The sequence below is a fragment of the Nuphar pumila genome, chromosome 9 (assembly GCF_984573655.1).
Source record: "Nuphar pumila chromosome 9, dmNupPumi1.hap1.1, whole genome shotgun sequence".
Classification (NCBI taxonomy): Eukaryota; Viridiplantae; Streptophyta; class Magnoliopsida; order Nymphaeales; family Nymphaeaceae; genus Nuphar; species Nuphar pumila.
The window spans coordinates 75,591,983-75,609,094 of NC_143257.1; the positions used below are offsets into that span (position 1 = coordinate 75,591,983).

Consider the following 17,112-nt stretch of genomic DNA (forward strand, 5'->3'; position numbering starts at 1 on the left):
AAACCGAGACTGATTACAAAACTTCATGTTTTGTAACAAGTTTATTTCTTGAGATAGAATAGTGACTTTTCGAAGTCATCATTTCCAAACCAGAATTAATTTTCCACTTATATAAAGTGGAGTGGTTTTTTTATTGTATTAAGCAACTTCTCTCACAAATTTGGGAGAAATTGAGTCAGTTTAGCTCCTGAAACACCCAAATTATAGATGCCTATCTGTTAAAATTCAATCTTCTGCTTCTAAAATTAATTCTCCAATGTTTCATTCATATCTCAAGATTCAGAAATGATTTTGAAGTTTTGTAAAAATGAGATGTTTCTCTAATGTGTTTAGACTCCATGAATTTAATTATTTTGAGCTTGATGTGAGTTATTTTAGACCTTTGTTTACCCAAAATGCTCTGACAGGTTCTCTTATAAATCTTGATTCTGCAGATTCTTGTTTTAATTGGATAAAAAATACTAATTCGGGTTTTTCTCTAATATTTTCTTGAATTTTTCAATTCTAGAGTATTTCTAAGGTTGTTAGGGGTCTCCATGTCAATTTTCATAAATTTCTATGGTCATTTGACCTTTCATTCATTGCATTTTTCAAAATCAATTTCATGAAAAGCATATTTCTATTAAAATAAAGTTAAATTAGGCATTTTAGCATTTTAAATTTAATTTTTAAGTATAATTCACATAGTTCATAAATTAAAAATGTTTGTTTATGAACTTAAAATACCTTATCTTCAATTTAATAAGTTTTGGAGTTTATTTGTTTTTTATTTCAATGATTTTCAATGTCTCTTTTATAAAATCTTTAATTTCAAAGTTAAATTCACTTTAAATTCAAAATTTAAAGTGAATTTATATATTTCAAATCTCAATTTCAAAAATTTGAACTCCAAAATACATTTTTAAGTGATTTTGTAAAGTCAATTTATTTTGTTTAATTTTTCTTTATTTTTAGAGCATAAAAGGCTAATTTTGGCTAATTTTCTTCAATTTTCCAATAATTTAAGAAAAAACTATAAAAGCCTATATTTATTTCTAATAAGTTTGCTAATTTTGTAGGGATATTCAAGATTGTATTTTCCTTATTTTTCCTTTTCAATTGTAAATTGCAATGCCAAAGGCAAAATTAATAAAAAATTTATTTTATGCTTAGAATAGGATTGCATAAGATATAGTTTAATTTCTTGCAAATATTAATTGATATTGTTTGCCATTCATATGCATTTTCTTAAATTCATCATGATCAACACGAATGGCACGCGCACTATCTTTTAAGAGCTTAATAAACTTAGTAAAATTCATATTTGTGGCCATAGTCAGAATACAAATAATACTTAGATTTACTATTCTCTTTTAAGATGAAATCAACCTACACTCTTAGGTCATTTTCAAAAAATCATCATATTTCAAAATTTATTTATTTTCTTTCTTTATTAGAATTCAAATAAAGATTAATTCAAAGTATATTTGTGGTCATAGTCATGGATATATAAAAAAAAAATCTTGTTTAAATTCTATAAAGATACAAAATTCTCTTTTAAAATTTTGAATAATTCTCAATAAAAAAATTTCAAAACTCTTTTTTAAAAATAATTCATTCATCACTTAGGGTAGAATTGCATCATTTCATTATTTTACATTTTCAAAATATTATCAATTTCAAAGTGTTTTCCAAGTGATTTTCGAAATCTATTTCAATCCATTTTCAAAACTAATTTCCAAAGTAAACTTAAAGTTATTTTTGAAAATCAATTTCAATTTCAAAGTTATTTTTCAAAATCATTTTCAAATTCAAAATCATTTGCAAATTCAAAGTATTTTTGAAATTGTCTTCAAATTCAAAGCATTTTTAAAATATTTCTTAAGTTATTTTAATGTAATTTTAGGTTCTTTTCAAAGTTAATTCTAATTCAATTTTGAAATATTTTCAATAATTATTTCATTCAATTTTCACACAGTTCTCAAATTCATTTCCAATTATTTTCAATCATTTTTCCAAGTTACTTTCAATTCATTTTTCAAACATTTTCAAAGTAATTTCAGAGTGATTTTCAAATTCATTTTGAAATTCATTTTCAAAGTGATTTTTTTCAAGATTTCGAAAATTCCTAAGTCAATTTCAAAGTATTTTCACAAGGATTTTCTAAGCCAATTTTGAAATTCACTTGGAACTCAATTTTAAATATTTTTTAAGTACTTTCAAAAGAAAAGGATTCCCAAAGCATGCATCATATTTTCAAATCTACATTTTTTTGAAAATTCATAGCACAAGCATGATTCTATGTGCATTTAGGATTTAGGATAATTTCTTAGGCAAATTTGGGCAAAGCAAAGACATAACTTTGATCCTTGGTTCAATTACCTCTAGTAAAGATGCTAGGAACGGTTGAACCTCGTACTGACAAACGAGTCTATTTTCCCATATTTAAAAAAACTGAGGCGGGTTATTTTTAAAAAACATTATTCAAAAAAAGAATTTACACAAAAATATTGAAATGCAAAAGAGATGAAAAATTTTGCATGGATACAGACCGGATCGACGGACTGTCCTAATAAGGGACTTTGGGTCATCGACTATCTCTGCAAGCTTAGGGTCATGCGAGTGTCGCCCTTGCATGCACTTGAGGGTAGACCGGTGCAACAACCATCCTAAGACACTGGTTTTCTAACTACCTAACGTGCAAAGCGGCCAAACTACAACAAACCACAAAGCATGTAAAGAAAAATAACTAGAAAGCAGGAAATAAACAAGCACCACACACTTGCACCCACTAATATTTTGCAAAAAGTAAACTATGAGCACAATACTAATCGTGCGCAATTACCTCTAAGGGTATCCTAATAGGTGGATCGTGCAAAAAAGGTAAGTTGGTATCTAGGGTGTGCAAACATGTGGTTCTAAACCTAAATACTGAAAAGAAACTAAACAATCATAAATAATGAGTAGGGAAAGAAAACTAAACAGTCATAAGTAAAGAGCAGAAAGGAGACTAGCAACCTAGCAAAATACGAACAAACAATGACAATAAAGTGAATACTCGTATTAATTGTCGTTCTCTAGCAATGACGCTAAAAATTTAGTGTGAGTTTTGGAAAATAATTTTTAAAATAATATTTTTATACAAAAATAATGTGAAAGTCAGACACCAAATAATAAAAACCAGCTTGCACACGTGGTGGAGTCCAGTTCAATCTCATGGAATGAGAAATACTTTGTATTCAAGCGCACAATTAAACTGCGCTTTATTGTAAAAAAATCAATTAATTGAGTAAATAAGGAAGTGAGTGCAACCCTCTGCGAAAGACTTTAAAAAATAATTAAGCGGCATTATTACAAACCTAAATTAATTGAAATAAAAGAAAACCTAAGCTAGAAATAAAAGAAAGGGTCTTTAGTGCTTCGAGTCTTTGGTCCCCTTGATCCTTATGCTTTCCTCTGAATCCAAGCTACTAGTATTTTATTCTTATTTAAATATCTTGCATTCCTTAGGGCTCTTTGAGGGGCTTGAAAGGCTTTTTAAGGGCTTTTTGAGGGGCCTTCGGGGGTACAAAAAGAAGCTCATCGCACGTCCACACGCTTCCCTGCAAAACAAAAATCACAAAACACCAAACAAAGAAAGAAATCTATACGAAAATCAGAGGTTAGTTTTGATAAAAATCACAAAAACATGAATTAACTAGCATGAACTAAACTAATAACATGTAACTAACTATGAACCATTTAGTAACAACTAAAGTGCTAAAAGACGAAATAGCAAAACAACTTAACAAGTAAACAAGAAACTAATTACTAAACAAACTACTAACAATTTAACTAAAAGCCAAGAATGAATAACAAACTAAACTAAATTAATCATAAATTATATGCTAGATGGAAAGTACAATTGTAACGCCCCAACTTTTTATAGTAAAAATTTTGGAGTAAAATTTTTTTTTTTTGAAATAGCGGAAGTAAGAAAAACACAAGTCGGGTGCATTACAGGGTAAAACAGAGAAGTACTAAAAGCATACCATTCATTAATTAAAGCATTAATGTCATTAATTACATCCTATGACAAAAATGTAAATCTACTAATTAGAGTTCAAACATAAAATACTGAATAAATAAGATCTCTTGGCTTTATCCAAAACGACACCCCGATGCTCTGATTTAGTTGCTTCTTGAAAAAAAAATTAAAGCAGAAGGGTCAGACTCCCCTGTCTGCGTAAGAAGCATTATATTCATATGTGGTGCTCAATGTCCTGTGTACAAATATGTGCAACATCTGTAGATATAACTAGCATGAAAATTTATACCATTCTAAGGAAAAGATTATGCTTTCTAATTCATGATACTGTGCAAAAGATAACTGAATTAAAGATACAATTATTCACATTAGCAAAATCTATAGATTCTACAAGTTTTACGAAAGTCATATCCACAGTACACCATTCTTCAAGGATGAGTATTTCATTTAACTTAAATTATTTAATGTTTATCTTACTCTTACCCTGTGGGTACGCACAGGCATAGACCTCGTAGCGGACCGAGACCATACGGGGGTCTATTATTTAATAACCCGTATGACTAGCCATACGGATATCCAAAGGAGACGGTCAATGACCGAGAGAGAACTCCCCAGTGGCAAGAACAAGAATTAGGATGCACCCTGTACTTCTGCAGAAGACTTGGATCTACCACCTAGGATACATTGGTAGTCCTGGCCCCCTAACTTCGTGGACTGGGGACCTGGTGAGACGCCTAGCTCTCACGAAAACAAGAATGTCCACGAAGCTTGTACCACCTACCCTCTCTAAGGTAGACCATGGGTTCAGTAACATACACCATCTTTCAGGTGTACCCAGAGCCCGAAGAATCCGATAACATATACCGTCTTTCAGGTATACCCAAAGTCTCAAAGGTTTTATATTTCATTTTACATTTTCTTTATAACCAAGTGCGAGCTATCGCACTATGAGGGGTCCGGTAACATATACCTTCCTTCAGGTATACCTAGAGCCTCGTAAATCTCATATTTGATGATTCACATTCCTTTGTTTGTTTCTCTTGTGCAAGCCCTCGCACCACAGGGGATTTCCAAAATCCCAAACCCGACTCAGGGTTCACACCAATTATATGCATTTTTGAGCCGTGGTGCCTATAAGCACCATCATGAAGTAATATTTCTCATAATCTTACTCGACTCAGAACCCTTATTTTAATATTTGTTTTCGGATATGGCGTACACATTCGTACCCATAAAGTTTGCCATCTATGTGGTATATAGGCTTGGTCCTCTTACTAAAAATATTTTTGAAAGGTCGATCCACGGTTTGGTGAAACCGGAAGCACATTCTCGGCACCCTGAGCTATTGACTCGATGTGGCCATGTAGCTGCCACCATGAGTGTGCGCGATTCAAAACCTGCGACTCTCTTGTCGCCCACGGTTAGGGAGGAGCTGGACCACTCGGTTCGATTATCACCCTTGCTCGGGTGAGGCTCCACTAACCTCCCGAAAGGAGGAGATTGACGGGCTGCACCTCAACTATGGGGTTCAGCATTTCCTTTCAGGCTCGATTGGCCACAATAGACCCCTATCAATCTGTTGTATGTTACAAGTAGTGGCCAGCATCCTGGTCACAACATATACACCCAATAATAGTGTTTCAACACTGGTTACCAAGGCTACAGGTTATAAATAAAAGCATTAAGAATAATCCAGCAATTTAGATGGTTGGGTTCACCCCATCAAGGAACGAGCAAACCAGCCCCAACATAGCCTTGCACTCATGTGTGGTTCAGCCTTAGCAACAACTATAAGTTACAAGAACAAGATTATAAATAAAAAAACATTAAGAATAATCCAGCAATTTAGATGGTTGGGTTCACCCCATCAAGGAACGTTCAACCTTAGCAACAACTATAAGTTACAAGAACAAGATTATAAATAAAAACATTAAGAATAGTCCAGCAATTTAGATGGTTGGGTTCACCCCCATCAAGGAACGTTCAACCTTAGCAACAACTATAAGTTACAAGAACAAGATTATAAATAAAAACATTAAGAATAGTCCAGCAATTTAGATGGTTGGGTTCACCCCATCAAGGAACGTTCAACCTTAGCAACAACTATAAGTTACAAGAACAAGATTATAAATAAAAACATTAAGAATAATCCAGCAATTTAGATGGTTGGGTTCACCCCATCAAGGAACGTTCAACCTTAGCAACAACTATAAGTTACAAGAACAAGATTATAAATAAAAACATTAAAAATAGTCCAGCAATTTAGATGGTTGGGTTCACCCCATCAAGGAACGTTCAACCTTAGCAACAACTATAAGTTACAAGAACAAGATTATAAATAAAAACATTAAGAATAATCCAGCAATTTAGATGGTTGGTTCACCCCATCAAGGAACGTTCAGCCTTAGCAACAACTATAAGTTACAAGAACAAGCAGTTTCCTTTATATATATATATATATATATATATATATAACTAAGGCCCATATCAAAATCGTCTAATGATAACGATCAGACATTTCAAATAACTGGACGCCCTCTAGTGTGGATTTGGGTGTTTCAAAACAAAAACCAATATCCCTCAATGGTTATGTCATTCTCTGTAACCACCGTATAATCCATTGATTGTTCCTGGGAAACACATCACTATAAAGGTGCAAATGCTATAAACATGCGTACATGTGAAACTATATATATTTGAACCCCTTAACCACTATAATTATTACCATTGAAATTAACCCATTATATATATATATACATATATATATATATATATATATATATATATATATATATATATATATATATATATATATATATCTTACACATGCTTATTAGTTCTTGTGTTTCATACATTTAATCTAAAAACCAGTACACCCAATTACATGACAGGATAAACCCCTTTCAAAACTTTTTACGTATCACTGTGATATTCATGTGTGTTACCTACCACATACAATCGACATGTGCAGGAGTCCACGGCCATTTAATGATCCCACGCAAATCCCTTTTTCACAACACAACTCAGCGTTTTTTTTTTTTTTACACTGTTATGATATTGTATACCAATGATGATGTATTGGATGTTATCACATGAAAATTAACCCCACCGAAAACATCAACCAGGATGTGGTCTGTGTATACTACTGAGCATATAACTTAAATTTTCTAACAGCTATTGGAAGGCGAAATGATCGTCTCATCTCTGTAGAGCCGTGTGTTACAAATGCCCATCCAATGTTTAGGATGAGTTCACATCCAGCCCCCCCCCCCCCCCCCTCGCTCAGCCATCCAAAACCCAACATTTTTTTTTTTTATCATCATCCCAGTCCAGAACTTGGACCCCTATATACCCATCCATGGCTGGCATGGTTTAGTACAGATTTTTGGGCAACATCAAGCCCATAAGTACTACAAGGCAGCGAGTACCACACATAAGTATAGTGCCCCTTACATCTTGTTGGAGCTTCAAGCGAACAAGGCGACACTTCTTCTTCGCAGAGCGGCACACCACTGTTGGCAATGGAGTCCACATGATTAGCAGGGGAGGTCGACACGTCCAGCTTCAATGGCCGACCACCATGGTGGAAGAGAAGGACGGATGGGCCAAAAACGTTAAGAGAGAGAGAGAGAGAACAGTCCAGCCGTTTTCTCCTTTCACCACATTTAAGTTACTTCCCTACTTAGGGAAACTTTTAATTTGTTTTCAAAAACCTAATCTCCAGCCCACCGTTTTAGTGGGTGATTGGAGTTTCCAATACTACCCCTCCCTCTTATTAGCAAAGTTATTCAAACTTCAATTTTTTTTTCTTTTAGTGGTACCCTCCCCCATTTGGTGGGATTTTTTCTTGTTTTTTGAAAAAAAAGAGGAGCCAAAACCACTCCAGCACGTTTTTGGTGGGAGGTGGTTATGAGGTAGAGTTTATTTATTATTATTTTTTTTTCATCATCCTCTTTTGGTGCAAAAATGAAAATTCCATGCACTGGGGGTTTTGAACCGAGGTCATCAACCTACGAGGTAACGAGCCCCACCACTTGTGCTACATTATTTTTCGTTGCAAAGTGTGTGAATTAAAGTGTATTTAACTCTTTTAGTCTTATTCCGGATTTTATGAAAAAAAACAATGTTTTTCATTTCTAAGTGGGCACTCCGGGGTTTTGAACTTGGGTTGTGGCTCCCCACAACCGTGCATCCTACCACTACACCACACCATCACTTGGTGTTTACTTTTGCAAGAAAATTTTATTTATGTCATGTTTGGATGTTTTTTTTTTCTTGTCGATGGATTTCTTCCATTTTCAGGTGGATTTTTCACCCGTTGGTTCTAAACTTTCCCTCCCTTACCTTAAATGTGTTTCGGATCTCACGCTATTATCTCGAAACCATTTAATTTATCATTGGTTCCTGTGAACCGGGTCGGATTATCGGATCTTGCCAAGATCCGGATCCAAATACCACTTTTAAGAGTTTGTTACAGGTTTCGTTCTAGAAACCACAAGTCATAAAAAAAATTGTACTGCCTAACTTAAAATCTTACTATTTCACATAACTGCTCCCTTTTATTCATTTAGAATTTCATAAATTTCACGGATTTTACATCCTTCCCCTCTAAAAAGAAATTTCGTCCGCGAAATTTGTAATACATATCAATCAAACAATTGTGGGTATTTGTCCTTCATTGTTGCTTCCGGTTCCCACGTGCATTCTTCTAAGTCATGATGTCTCCATCTCACTTTGACTAATGGGATGACCTTATTTTGTATCACCCGCTCACTGCGATCTACGATTTCAATCGGTCTTTCTTCTACGGTCAGATCTTCTTGCACACTGATGTCCTCAAACTGAATCACGTGTGATGGATCTTGAATGTATTTTCTCAACATCGATACGTGAAATACATTATGAATCTTGGCAAGTTGAGATGGTAGCTCAACTCGATAAGCCGTTTCACTGATCCGCTCTAATATCGGGAAAGGTCCGACGTATCTAGGACTCAACTTTCCCTTCTTTCCGAATCTGAAAACGCTCTTGGTCGGTGATACATTGACAAACACTGCATCTCCCACTTCGAAACTAAGCTCTCTGCGTCTCTGATCCGCATAACTTTTCTGTCGACTCTGTGCTGCTCTAAGTCGATTTCGTATCTTCTGTATTTGTTCAGTGTAATGTTGAAGTACCATTGGCGACTCAACTGTTCTTTCGCCAACTTCATCCCAATATACTGGTGACCTACAAGGCCGCCCATACAGTGCTTCGAAGGGTGCCATGCCAATACTCGCATGGTAGCTATTATTGTAAGCGAATTCTGCTAGTACCATGTGAGTGTCCCATTCGCCTTTCCAATCCAACATACAGGCACGAAGCATGTCCTCCAGTGTCTGTATGGTCCTTTCTGACTGTCTGTCGGTTTGTGGATGAAAGGCAGTGCTGAACTTCAACTTAGTTCCCAATGCCTTTTGTAACTGCCCCCACAGTCGTGAGGTAAACCGAGGGTCTCTATTAGAAATAATCGAGACTGGCACCCCATGTAGTCGCACTATCTTCTGGATATACAGATGAGTCAGGCTCTCCAGTGACTGACCCTTTCTTATCGGTAGGAAGTGTGCTGATTTAGTAAGTCGGTCAACCACTACCCAAATAGAGTCATGGTTCTTTCGGGTTCGTGGTAACCCCATCACGAAATCCATCATGATATGTTCCCATTTCCATTGAGGAATTTCCATCAGCTGCATCGTTCCTCCTGGCCTTTGATGCTCGATTTTGATTTGTTGACATGTCAAGCACTTTGCGACGTATCTAGAATGATAGCAAAAATTAGCATAATTCTGATCTTATATCATAGAAAGAACAACCTAATTAGAACACATAAATTTTTCTCGTGAATTGGTTACCTTGCAACATCACGCTTCATACCATTCCACCAGTACCTGTATTGAAGATCTTTGAACATCTTGGTACTGCCCGGGTGAATGGTATACTTGCTCTTATGTGCCTTTGCTAATAACTCTTCTCTGGTCTCTGGATCACTCGGTACCCATAGTCGATCCTTAAACCATATACTTCCATCCTCCTTGCGCTGGAAAGTCGTGTCTTCTTGCAATGTCAATGCCTCCATCTTCCCGTACTGCGAGTCTTCTTTTTGCTTAATCATGATTCGCTCTTGCAGTTCCGATCGTACCGTCAGGTTAAACAGCCTAAGTATGCCTTGATCGTCGGAGAAAGGTCTCCATTCTATGAACTCAGAAATCATCTTCCATTCAAGACTTACCAGGCTAGAAAGATTCCCCCCAGCCTTACAACTAATGGCATCAGCAACAACATTTGCTATTCCGGGATGGTACGAGATTGTAAATTCGTAGTCCTTGATGAACTCAAGCCACCTTCTTTGTCGCATATTAAGTTCCTTCTGAAAAAATAGATCTCTTGTGATGAGTGAAGACTTTGAACTGCTCCCCGTATAAATAATGTCTTCAAACCTTCAAAGCAAAAACCACGGCCGCCAACTCCAGGTCGTGAGTGGGGTAATTTCTCTCATGAATCTTCAGTTGTCGTGATGCATAGGCAATGACTTTGCCATGCTGCATTAGTACACACCCCAGTCCAGTACCAGAAGCGTCCGTGTACACCACGAATCCTCCGCTTCCAGACGGTAAGGCTAACACTAGAGCTGTGGTAAGTTTAGCTTTAAGAGTTTGAAAGCTTTCTTCACTTTTTTCATTCAATTCAAACTTTACCCCTTTTCGTAGAAGTTTGGTCATTGGCATAGCGATTCGGGAGAAGTCTTGGATAAATCGCCTATAGTAGCCAGCTAATCCTAGGAAGCTTCGGATTTCGCTGACATTCTTTGGTTGTGACCAATTCATCACAGCTTCAACTTTGGCAGGATCTACTGAAACTCCATCTTTCGAGATCACATGTCCAAGGAACATGACTTCTTCAAGCCAGAATTCGCATTTCGAGAACTTGGCATATAACTAATGTGTCCGGAGTGTTTCAAGACAATTTTCAAATGTTCTTTGTGTTCCTTCGCATTTTCTGAATATATCAATATATCATCGATGAAGATGATGACAAAGGAGTCTAAGTATGGCCTGAATACCCGATTCATCAGGTCCATGAATGTCGCTGGGGCATTAGTGAGTCCAAATGGCATTACCACAAACTCAAAATGCCCATATCTGGTTCGAAACGCTGATTTTGGGATATCTTCATCTTTTATTCTCAACTGGTGATAACCTGACCTCAAATCAATCTTAGAAAAGACTTTTGCTCTTTTCAGTTGATCAAATAGATCCTCAATACGGGGTAGAGGATATTTGTTCTTCACAGTTGCTTGGTTCAGCATTTTATAGTCTATGCATAGTCTCATAGACCCGTCCTTCTTTTTCACGAACAAGACCGGTGCTCCCCATGGAGACGTGCTTGGTCGTACAAAACCACGCTCCATCAGCTCTTGCAACTGCTTCTTCAGTTCTTCCAACTCTGCTGGTGCCATCCGATAGGGTGCTCTTGATATTGGTTTTGTACCTGGCATTAGTTCGATCCCAAACTCGACTTCCCGCTGAGGAGGAAGTCTAGGAAGTTCTTCTGGAAATACATCGGCAAAATCGCGGATGATTTCCATATCCCCAATCGGAGTCGACTTCATTTCTCCTTCGATCATACTGACTAGGAAAGCCATATCTCCCCGACGGAGATACTTTTGGGCCTTGAGGGTCGAAACAACCTTTTTTTGAATATCTGGTCTTGCTAGACGAAATACAACCTCTGGCATGTTAGGTCGAGACAGGACAACCTTTCCTTCTTTACAAAGAATCCTGGCGTAATCTTCAAACACCCAGTCCATACCTAATATGATGTCATACTCGGTCATATCGAGTAATACTAAATTAGCAGGTAGGTTGTGATTCCCTAATATGATCTCTACTTCTGGCATACAGTTCACACAGATTTCATTAAGCCCTATGGGGTTGTATACCACTAATTCATGGTTTAATGATTCAGTGGGATTACTAAGTTGTTTTGCAAAATTTACATATAAAAAGGAATGTGAAGCTCCACAATCAAATAAGACAAGGGTAGCTTGGCCCGAAACAAGCACAGTACCTTGCACAAGGTTCCCCGTCTCCAGTTGGTCAGCTGTGGTGGCATACACGCGTCCTGCTACGCGTTGTGGAGCCGCCTGAGGCTGTGGTGGCGGTGCACGGTGTTGTTGAGGTTGTTGTCCTCCAGTACCACGTTGTGCATCATCGACTTGCTTTTTTCGACACTCCTTGATATAGTGTCCCATTTTTTCACAGTAAAGACACCCTCCTGTCTCCCGGGGGCATTGTTGTCCGGGGTGAAAGCAGTTGCACTTCTGACACCTCTGATTCTGCCTTGACATGGGTCTAGTACCTCCATCATGCCTTGATTTCTTGGTTTGATGGTTGAAACGCTTCCCACCAAACCTCTTCTTGAACTCGGGTTTTTGAACCCCGATTTTTTTCTTTTGCGACTTTTGTCCCTCCTTCCAGTCGCCATCTAGGAGAGTCGCCACCTATGTGTCCGGGACAGACAGGAACAATCCATTACAATCTAAGGGTTAACGGTACCTTATAAACTTTGATGCAACTTATAACATGAAAAGAAATTATCTTTTACCTAGATAGCTTCATCGAGGTTCTTGGGCCCTCGGGTATACAGACAGTTCCGCAAACCCGTCTTCAAGCCTCGAGCAAATTTCATTGCCCGATCCTCATCCGATGTGTACACAGTCGGACAATATCGTTCCAGACTGTGGAACTTAGTGATGTAATCGGCGAGGGGCATCTCGCCTTGTTGCAGATCCAAGAATTCATGCATCTTCTTTGCCCTCTCGTGCTTGGGAAAATAGGTGGCATTGAAGACTTCTACAAATTCAGTCCATGATACTGAGCCGTCCTGGAACTTGACTGCCCTGGTGGTTTCCCACCACTTTTCAGCATAATCCTTGAGACGATATGTCCCAAAGTCCACCCGACGCTCCTCGGGCACCTCCAGTACACGGAAGATACATTCGATCTCTCGTATCCAACTCTTAGCAGCTTCTGAATCTGTCTTTCCGGAGAAAGCAGGAGGATCCATGTCCATGAATTTCTTGTAGGACATAGTCCCACCGTTTGTACTCTTCTCGTGGGCAACCTCATGTAAATTATTGCCCATCTGCTGCATTGCTGAAGCCTGTTGACCAACCACCTCGGCCAGATTGTGCAATGTCTCCATTATGTCATTGCAACGATTTGACCACGTCATCTATGTGGACAAATCATTAAATAAATAAAGAAGAAAAAAAAAGAAAAAATGAATTTGTCACCATCCTCTATTTATAATTTCACAGAAACACAATATACAATTTTACTAATTTACTCCTAAGATATTAATATCACATTATACCCTACTTACAAAGTTATCGCGGTCGCTGGAAGAGCCAAGATCTCATGTTTTTCAGTCCCGCTCTGATACCAAAACTGTAACGCCCCAACTTTTTATAGTAAAAATTTTGGAGTAATTTTTTTTTTTTGAAATAGCAGAAGTAAGAAAAACACAAGTCGGGTGCATTACAGGGTAAAACAGAGAAGTACTAAAAGCATACCATTCATTAATTAAAGCATTAATGTCATTAATTACATCCTATGACAAAAATGTAAATCTACTAATCAGAGTTCAAACATAAAATACTGAATAAATAAGATCTCTTGGCTTTATCCAAAACGACACCCCAATGCTCCGATTTAGTTGCTTCCTGAAAAAAAATTTAAAGCAGAAGGGTCAGACTCCCCTGTCTGCGTAAGAAGCATTATATTCATATGTGGTGCTCAGTGTCCTGTGTACAAGTATGTGCAACATCTGTAGATATAACTAGCATGGAAATTTATACCATTCTAAGGAAAAGATTATGCTTTCTAATTCATGATACTGTGCAAAAGATAACTGAATTAAAGATACAATTATTCACATTAGCAAAATCTGTAGATTCTACAAGTTTTACGAAAGTCATATCCACATTACACCATTCTTCAAGGATGAGTATTTCATTTAACTTAAATTATTTAATGTTTATCTTACTCTTACCCTGTGGGTACGCACAAGCATAGACCTCGTAGTGGACCGAGACCATACGGGGGTCTATTATTTAATAACCCGTATGACTAGCCATACGGATATCCAAAGGAGACGGTCAATGACCGAGAGAGAACTCCCCAGTGGCAAGAACAAGAATTAGGATGCACCCTGTACTTCTGCAGAAGACTTGGATCTACCACCTAGGATACATTGGTAGTCCTGGCCCCCTAACTTCGTGGACTGGGGACCTGGTGAGACGCCTAGCTCTCACGAAAACAAGAATGTCCACGAAGCTTGTACCACCTACCCTCTCTAAGGTAGACCATGGGTCCAGTAACATACACCATCTTTCAGGTGTACCCAGAGCCCGAAGAATCCGATAACATATACCGTCTTTCAGGTATACCCAGAGTCTCAAAGGTTTTATATTTCATTTTACATTTTCTTTATAACCAAGTGCGAGCTATCGCACTATGAAGGGTCCGGTAACATATACCTTCCTTCAGGTATACCCAGAGCCTCGTAAATCTCATATTTGATGATTCACATTCCTTTGTTTGTTTCTCTTGTGCAAGCCCTCGCACCACAGGGGATTTCCAAAATCTCAAACCCGACTCAGGGTTCACACCAATTATATGCATTTTTGAGCTATGGTGCCTATAAGCACCATCATGAAGTAATATTTCTCATAATCTTACTCGACTCAGAACCCTTATTTTAATATTTGTTTTCGGATATGGCGTACACATTCGTACCCATAAAGTTTGCCATCTATGTGGTATATAGGCTTGGTCCTCTTACTAAAAATATTTTTGAAAGGCCCATCCACAGTTTGGTGAAACCGGAAGCACATTCTCGGCACCCTGAGCTATTGACTCGATGTGGCCATGTAGCTGCCACCATGAGTGTGCGTGATTCAAAACCTGTGACTCACTTGTCGCCCACGGTTAGGGAGGAGCTGGACCACTCGGTTCGGTTATCACCCTTGCTCGGGTGAGACTCCACTAACCTCCCGAAAGGAGGAGATTGACGGGCTGCACCTCAACTATGGGGTTCAGCATTTCCTTTCAGGCTCGATTGGCCACAATAGACCCCTATCAATCTGTTGTATGTTACAAGTAGTGGCCAGCATCATGGTCACAGCATATACACCCAATAACAGTGTTTCAACGCTGGTTACCAAGGCTACAAGTTATAAATAAAAGCATTAAGAATAATCCAGCAATTTAGATGGTTGGGTTCACCCCATCAAGGAACGAGCAAACCAGCCCCAACATAGCCTTGCACTCATGTGTGGTTCAGCCTTAGCAACAACTATAAGTTACAAGAACAAGATTATAAATAAAAAAACATTAAGAATAATCCAACAAATTAAATGGTTGGGTTCACCCCATCAAGGAACGTTCAACCTTAGCAACAACTATAAGTTACAAGAACAAGATTATAAATAAAAACATTAAGAATAGTCCAGCAATTTAGATGGTTGGGTTCACCCCATCAAGGAACGTTCAACCTTAGCAACAACTATAAGTTACAAGAACAAGATTATAAATAAAAACATTAAGAATAGTCCAGCAATTTAGATAGTTGGGTTCACCCCATCAAGGAACGTTCAACCTTAGCAACAACTATAAGTTACAAGAACAAGATTATAAATAAAAACATTAAGAATAATCCAGCAATTTAGATGGTTGGGTTCACCCCATCAAGGAACGTTCATCCTTAGCAACAACTATAAGTTACAAGAACAAGCAGTTTCCTTTATATATATATATATATATAGATAGATAACTAAGGCCCATATCAAAACCGTCTAATGATAACGATCAGACATTTCAAATAACTGGACGCCCTCTAGTGTGGATTTGGGTGTTTCAAAACAAAAACCAATATCCCTCAATGGTTATGTCATTCTCTGTAACCACCGTATAATCCATTGATTGTTCCTGGGAAACACATCACTATAAAGGTGCAAATGCTATAAACATGCCTACATGTGAAACTATATATATTTGAACCCCTTAACCACTATAATTATTACCATTGAAATTAACCCATTATATATATATACATATATATATATCTTACACATGCTTATTAGTTCTTGTGTTTCATACATTTAATTTAAAAACCAGTACACCCAATTACATGACAGGATAAACCCCTTTCAAAACTTTTTACGTATCACTGTGATATTCATGTGTGTTACCTACCACATACAATCGACATGTGCAGGAGTCCACGATCATTTAATGATCCCACGCAAATCCCTTTTTCACAACACAACTCAGCGTTTTTTTTTTACACTGTTATGATATTGTATACCAATGATGATGTATTGGATGTTATCACATGAAAATTAACCCCACCGAAAACATCAACCAGGATGTGGTCTGTGTATATTACTGAGCATATAACTTAAATTTTCTAACAGCTATTGGAAGGCGAAATGATCGTCTCATCTCTGTAGAGCCATGTGTTACAAATGCCCATCCAATGTTTAGGATGAGTTCACATCCAGCCCCCCCCATCGCTCAGCCATCCAAAACCCAACATTTTTTTTTTATCATCATCCCAGTCCAGAACTTGGACCCCTATATACCCATCCATGGCTGGCATGGTTTAGTACAGATTTTTGGGCAACATCAAGCCCATAAGTACTACAAGGCAGCGAGTACCACACATAAGTATAGTGCCCCTTACATCTTGTTGGAGCTTCAAGCGAACAAGGCGACACTTCTTCTTCGCGGAGTGGCACACCACTGTTGGCAATGGAGTCCACACGATCAGCAGGGGAGGTCGACACGTCCAGCTTCAATGGCCGACCACCACGGTGGAAGAGAAGGACGGATGGGCCAAAAACGTTAAGAGAGAGAGAGAGAGAGAGAGAGAGAGAGAGAGAGAACAGTCCAGCCGTTTTCTCCTTTCACCACATTTAAGTTACTTCCCTACTTAGGGAAACTTTTAATTTGTTTTCAAAAACCTAATCTCCAGCCCACCTTTTTAGTGGGTGATTGGAGTTT

The 17,112-nt window shown here is 37.7% G+C and overlaps 1 protein-coding gene across 1 annotated transcript; it reads right to left on the minus strand.

Moving 5' to 3' along the window:
* Positions 1-3,558: 3,558 nt before the first annotated feature.
* Positions 3,559-12,296, minus strand: LOC149828641 (uncharacterized). The gene is made up of 2 exons (XM_090017107.1): positions 11,534-12,296; positions 3,559-3,581 (listed from the first exon to the last, which is right to left on the minus strand). The coding sequence occupies exons 1-2, from the start codon at positions 12,294-12,296 to the stop codon at positions 3,559-3,561; spliced, it is 786 nt and encodes a 261-aa protein (XP_089873233.1).
* Between the last annotated feature and the right edge of the window lie 4,816 nt (positions 12,297-17,112).

Coding starts and splice junctions, on each gene's coding strand:
- LOC149828641 (XM_090017107.1), bottom strand. CDS start 12,296: ATGGGACACTATATCAAGGAGTGTCGAAAAAAGCAAGTCGATGATGCA. Junction 3,582..11,533: donor TGGGATCGAACTAATGCCAG/GTACAAAACCAA, acceptor TTTGTTTTGCAG/GGAAGCGTGTGGACGTGCGA.